General features: G+C 48.9%; 1 protein-coding gene across 2 annotated transcripts in view; it reads left to right on the top strand.

Annotated features, from left to right (window-relative positions):
- The window catches only part of Amer2 (APC membrane recruitment protein 2), an 8,325-nt gene extending 3,849 nt beyond the window's left edge, over positions 1–4,476 (top strand). Inside the window, exons 3-4 of one of the 2 annotated variants that reach the window (XM_013349233.2) lie at positions 1–716; positions 1,095–4,476. The exon at positions 1–716 is cut by the window's left edge and continues 2 nt beyond it. In XM_013349233.2, coding sequence (XP_013204687.2) covers positions 1–716; positions 1,095–1,963 — 1,585 coding nt within the window. In that variant the 3' untranslated portion in view covers positions 1,964–4,476. The other variant, XM_013349232.2, reaches the window with a different exon arrangement.
- Positions 4,477–6,614: the final 2,138 nt, after the last annotated feature.

Genomic DNA, 6,614 nt, shown 5'->3' with positions numbered 1-6,614 from the left:
CGGCGGCGGCGCGCGCGCGGGGGTCTGCAGGAGGCAGGAGCAGGCCGGGGCCCTCGCCGCAGACATGGACTCGCATTGTGAGTGCGCCGCGGAGACGCCCGCCGCAGAGCCGCCGTCGGGGAAGATCAATAAGGCTGCGTTCAAGTTATTCAAGAAGAGGAAATCGGGGGGCACCATGCCCAGCATTTTTGGGGTCAAAAACAAAGGGGATGGGAAGAGCGCGGGGCCGACGGGGATGGTGAGAAGCAGGACCCACGACGGACTAGCGGAGGTACTGGTGCTGGAGGGCAGCAAGAAGGAGGAGCCGCCCGGCGGGGGCGATCACGGTGGGGCCCGGCCAAACCCCGGACCCCCCAAAGCCGCCGGGCCTGGCCTGGGCTCCCTGGCCAGCAGCTCGGTGGCCAAGTCCCACAGCTTCTTCTCCCTGCTGAAAAAGAACGGGCGATCGGAGACCGGCAAGGGGGACCCTGCCGAGGCGAGCAAGGCTGGCGGCAAACAAAAGAGGGGGCTGAAAGGGATCTTCAGCAGCATGCGCTGGCACCGGAGGGACAAGCGCGGCAAGGAGGAGGAGGAGAAGGCGGCGCGCGCGGCGGGCCCGGGCAGCCTAGTCCTGCCCGGCTCGCTCACCGCCAGCCTGGAGTGCGTCAAGGAGGAGCCGCCCCGAACCGCGCGCCGCCCGGACAGCCCGGGCCAGGACGCCCCGCGACACGCAGCAGGTGAGCCCGAAGGGGGAGAGCAGGCGCCCGCGTCCGCCGAGCGCGCCCCGGCGCGGACCTGCCTCGAGGCAGCGAGCCCCGCCGGCCTTGGCGACCAAAGCGCCCGGGGAGAGGACGCCGAGGGGCATTGGCGCGCGGAGAAGCCCGGGGCAGCCCTCGAGTCGGGAGCTGGTGAGGTCCAGGCGGCCGAGGATGCGTCCAGGACAGGTGACGTTCCGATAAAGACCGTCCCCCTTGTCGACTCCGAAGGTGGCAGCGGCCGGGCGTCTGCCGTCCCTGACCCTTCCTCTGTTGATCCACCCTCAGACCCGTCGGCAGATCGTATTTGTTTGATGTTTTCTGACGTGACTTCACTGAAAAGCTTTGACTCTCTTACAGGCTGTGGAGATATTATTGCAGACCCAGAAGAAGAGGCAGGTCCCAGCTGTGACAAGCATGCCCCCGGGCCAGGCAAGCCAGTGCTCTCTAAAAAGAACCCCAGCGAGGTGGCCTACCAAGGAGGAGGGGAGGAGATGGCCAGTCCAGATGAGGTGGACGACACCTATCTCCCGGAATTCTGGGACATGTTATCCCAGACCGAGGACCAAGGACAAGGGCCCCAAGAGGGCACCGCGAAGGCGGCCACTGCTTCAGACACCAAGCTGGCCCCTGAGACCTCCAATGATGTTCGGTGCGGGGAAGTAGCCAAGGACGTGTCCTCTGTCAAGCGCAGGAGGCTCCACAAGATCCCCATTGATCCTCAGCAGAAGGAGGAGCCCAAGCACCCCGAGAAGGAGCATCAAGAAGGCGTCCCTAACAGCGACGAGGGCTACTGGGACTCCACCACTCCTGGTCCAGAAGAAGATAGCGCCAGCAGCAGTAAGAAGGCCGTCATTCCCAGGGATAGCGACAGTGGTGATGCTCTCTATGATCTCTACACTGAACCCGAAGGAAGCTCGGCTGTTGTTCCTGCCACGGAGGACCCACCCTGCTTGTCCCGGCTAAAGCCGGTGTCTCCAGGCACCATCACCTGTCCACTGAGAACACCAGGCAGCTTGCTGAAGGACTCTAAAATCCCTATTAGCATCAAACATCTCTCCAACCTTCCGTCCAGCCATCCTGTGGTGCACCAGCAACCAGCCAGGAGTGAGATGCCCAGAACAAAAATCCCCGTTTCCAAAGTGCTGGTCCGCAGGGTCAGCAACCGGGGTTTGGCTGGGACCACCATCAGGGCAGCAGCATGCCATGACAGTGCCAAAAAGTTGTGAGGTCTCCAAGGCCAAGGAGGATGGATGGGCCACGTGTTAAGGAATACAGCACTCCCTCGGAAACCACTGAAGGAAGCTCGCTTTGCCCAAAGCAAACAATTTAGGACCCACCCTTCTCTATGTGGCCTAGCAGTCTTTGTTGGAGACAGGGGTAGGACACCCTGGAAAGGGAATATTACACCTGGAGTTCAGATAAGTTTCTGAGGATTCTTTTCTAGCACTTTCCTTTCTCTTTTAAACTTAAAAAAAATGTTTTTTTCCTTCTTTTCTTTTTAACTCGTGGATCACTCAGAAGTGCAGAAAATCAGATTTAACCAAATCTAGTGAATATATCACACCAGGATATCAGGTTGTTCTAGTCAAGAGGGCCTTGAGGAATCACTTAACAACAGGATTCTTGCCTCTCTTTCCAGGAAAAAAGGAAAAAAAAAAAAAAAAACCTTTGCTTATCACTGTGTGGGAAACACCTGCAAAGCTCAAAGATCCCTGTAGTTATGTGATGGAAAGAGGGGCATGCTGGCTGCAGAGAACCTCACAACGTCCAGTTGCCAGATACACAAATAGGTAAAGATCTGTCTCTACGAAAGCCGAAAGATTCTAGTTTGGCTGGTTCAGGTCACTTGTCTGAGGAGAAATAAAAGGCTAATGATTAGTTTATCTGGATTTTTGTTTGTTTGCTTGCTTTTGATTTTTGGATTTACTCCTTCCTCTTGGTGCAAAAATGAGGATCAGGGAATGATCTCACTAAATGCTAAATATCCAGTATTTTGTCATGTGTGAACTTCAACCTTCTTACGTGTAGGTAATGCATATTTTAACAGTTTGCCTCATGGTTAACATTTTACAACTCGTCAATGATGTAGAATTTAGAGTCTGGTCTTATAGCTGGGATATGATGACACACCATTGTGATTCTTTATGCACTGTAGCCTGGGGCAGGGATACTTCTGATTTAGGAGGGTTATTTGCATATATATCTATATAGATATGCTATATATATACATATATATACATGTATGTATGTATGTTACTGATGCCCTTGAACAATGCATTGCCTGGCCTTGGTTAACAGTCCATTTCTCAACCCAAACCATAGATTTTACCTTACTTATAAAATGTTGAATCCAACCATTTCCCCAAGGTTAGGAAGTGCACAATGAACATATGAAGAAGTAATAGAAAATACAAGTTTGAAACTATTCATTTGGCTTCTGCTGTATAAACCTGTGCCTGAGACAGCTGTGTGCTTCCTGTGACACTGCCAGGCCTAAGTAATTCTACTAAATTATTTTTGAGAAGTGGTTTGATTCAATATGTGCTTTCTAATATTTAGGCTGAAACGCCAATGCGTTGGCAGTTTGAACAATATAGTGAAAGGGTTCCTCGAATGCTCTTAGTGTCTGATGATTAAACTGATGTCCTCTGGAGATGCATTTGACTCAAAGGGCTGGAGCTTCTCCCAGAGGTGCTGCGGTCCATCAGGAAGATGGCACATAGCCCAGTGACCCTGCATGTGTGTGAACGAGATGAGCACAGTGTAACTCGAGTTCCAGAGAGATGCCTAAGGAAAGGTCTGCTATTTTGTGTTTTAAGATTTTAGTTCTATTTTGTAAAAGAAGAAAAGAAGCTAAATATATGAGAACTTATTTTAATAGTATGAAGGAAGCAAACGTAAGTGGACATCAAGGAAGACTTGATGAGGCGTAAAGGAACCTGTTCCCGTTTTCAGTTTGTGGCGACTCCCTTAGAAGAGGGGGCAGAGGTCTGCTGCACCCCTGAGTTAGATTACTGACTTTTACTGTGTTGTCTCAGGTCCTTGATGCTATCGCCAAGCAATGTGTTAAGTTTTAATGTCCCTGTGTCTAGAGATGAGACCCTCCACGTGCACATCACTCTCGGTGTTGGCTCAGGAATCCATCTGGATAAAAGCTACCACACAGAAGACATCTCAGAATAGTTGGGGATTTGACAATATTTTGAAAGTCACCTTGCCCTTGAGAAAAAAAAAACTTTAAATTTGATTAGTATTGATAGAAATATATAGCCTCCAAAATACGTTTGTTTCCCCCTAGAACCAGAGAGGATATAAATTATACTTCATGCGGGAAAACAAAGGAACTTTCTCCTTGTGCTTTTCCCTTTACACTTAAAGATTAAGTTCACCTTTACACTCTCCATGGCTGGGTTTTGTTTGCGCTTGTTCAGCTGTGCAGGAAAGGTAGCGTGGGAAGAGTGGGCTCAGCGGTTGTCAGAGGAATGGCAGGTGGTTGCTGAGGCCCCGGAAGCCACTCCTTCAAGCGTTCCCAGCTTGGGGGTTTATCTGCAATCACCCTCTACGGCATCCTCGCTTTAGAAGTGAAGGAAAAGTTTATCAATATTTACCTTAATTTCCCCTGGCAATTGACCAGTTACAAAAGACCTAAAAGGCTTTATTTATAAAATTCTTTTTGCCAGCAGGGCGGTGGTGGCGCACGCCTTTAATCCCAGCACTTGGGAGGCAGAGGCAGGCAGATCTTTGTGAGTTCGAGACCAGCCTGGTCTACAAGAGCTAGATCCAGGACAGGCTCCAAAGCCACAGAGAAACCCTGTCTCGAAAAAAAAAATTCTTTTTGCCACACTTCCCCCAGCCCCTGATTTTTCCCCTTTATCCTGTACATTTAAGACCAACACTCTGCCAGTCCAGTAAAGGACTTGACAGTGAACTAAATGTTCTCAGTCATTAGCAGGTAGCACAGTGGTCAGCTTTCTCCAAACTCAGAGTAGGAGTCAGAGTTGCTTTCTTGGGCCAAGGGTTACTTTGTCTTATCTGTGTTTGAAAGAAATTTCTAGATTTACATGCGACTGTTTGTAAATGTGTAATCTAATAGTCTTCTGAGAATTTGACAGATTTCTTTGCTTACTTTTTTAGAGAAAGGTCAGACATGAGCACATGGGGATTTCTTGGTATGTACAGTTCTAAGGTCTATTGGGTTGGCACTCTTTAGTAAAGAGTGCCCCAAATCAGCCAAATCAATTGTGGGGCAGGAATTTGTCTGTTTAATGGCTCTGCACAAGTATCTACACACACACACACACACATACACACACACACACACACACACACACACACACACACACACCACGCACACACTACTTAAAGCCAATTTAGTCCTGCCATGGCTCTGCTGGCAGTGGAGGCTCTTATTCTCCTCCATCACAGAGTGGGAGACATTTCATTTACCACAGCATCTCCAATAATCACTAGAGGAAAGGAATTTTTATGACTTCAAGTACCAACAATGCAAGGCAGACCATCAGGACTCCCTTGAGATGCATTTTTGCACAAAACTTACCTGCCTACTGTCGTGCAAATTCAGTGTTTCATCCGTGCAGCTGACACCTTGCCCAGCTTAGAGGGCTTGCTCTCTCGCCTCAGTTCTTCACTTATTGAAATTAATATACAAAGAGCCCTTTGATGACTCAGTTGTCGAAGTCAAAGGCTCTATCAGGGTTAAGATTTCTTTGGCCAAACTTTCTAAGACTTTTCCCTCTTCCCCTCTCTGATCTGTCTAGGGAGGTCTTTATTGAGAGCGTTACCTAAAGAGTTTGACTCAAGTGACTTTATTTCTCCTGTTTTCATCATAGTTATCTGCCACCCTGGGGTGGTGACAATATCACACTCCCCATGTTGTTGGCCTTCTGGGCCATGTTAGCATGTTTGGGATCGTGAGACTATAACATGTTGTTGACCTTCTGGGCCATGTTAGCATGTTTGGGATCATGAGACTATCATATGTTGTTGGCCTTCTGGGCCATGTTAGCATGTTTGGGATCATGAGACTATCATATGTTGTTGGCCTTCTGGACCATGTTAGCATGTTTTGATCCTTGCTTTTTCAGTCATTGTCAATGTCTTCCTTTCACTGGGAGTGTGAGGACTGGGCTCTCTGTGCTGGGCCCCTACTAAGACATAAAGAGTCATCTACACTCTGCTTCCCTCATGAGTGTCAAAAAAAATTAACACAAGAATTTTCCCGTTGCCTCTCCTTGTCACCAGGATGGCCAGTAAGAAGGCTCTGCATAAGAGAATCCAAACACCCCAGCTAACCTTGGTCTTACCCTTTCGGGGCCCACTAAAAAAGAACTCAATTATCTGTGTAAATTCAACCTTAGACATTTTGACTCACTATACAAAAACATTGATGAACCAGCGAGGGACGAACAAGGTCTTAGCAGAGTGTCCCTTAGTTGTTGTGTGGCATAAGTGGGCCTGCTCAGGAGGACCTCAGGGTGCTTAGTGTGTCCTCAGAGTGGTCGTTGATTGTGTCACTTGGGTCTTTGCTCTCAAGACTTTAGGTGGCTGTCAGTTCTAGAGCGCTTCTCTGGCCCTTCTATTCTGGTGATGGTTCAAGAGAAACAGTTTGCTGCAACAAAAGCCACTTATAAAAGAAGCGATTGCTCTGCCTGCAGAGAGATGAAGCCTTAGAGAGGTGGTTTGGAATTGAATTAGGGAGAGGAGTTCTTTCCTGAATGGAAACAGGGAAGGTTAAAGCATCACAAAGCCTCTGACAGACAGCAGCTTTTATGATATTGACCTGAATACAATCCAAAGCATATTTCCAGGATAGTCACCGTATCTAACAATTTAAAAAATCCAGTCCAGTTGGGGGCT

This window comes from Microtus ochrogaster, chromosome 17 (assembly GCF_000317375.1).
Source record: "Microtus ochrogaster isolate Prairie Vole_2 chromosome 17, MicOch1.0, whole genome shotgun sequence".
In the NCBI taxonomy this organism is placed as follows: Eukaryota; Metazoa; Chordata; class Mammalia; order Rodentia; family Cricetidae; genus Microtus; species Microtus ochrogaster.
The sequence above is the reverse complement of the archived record's forward strand: the minus strand, read 5'-3'. Positions and strand labels throughout refer to the sequence as shown.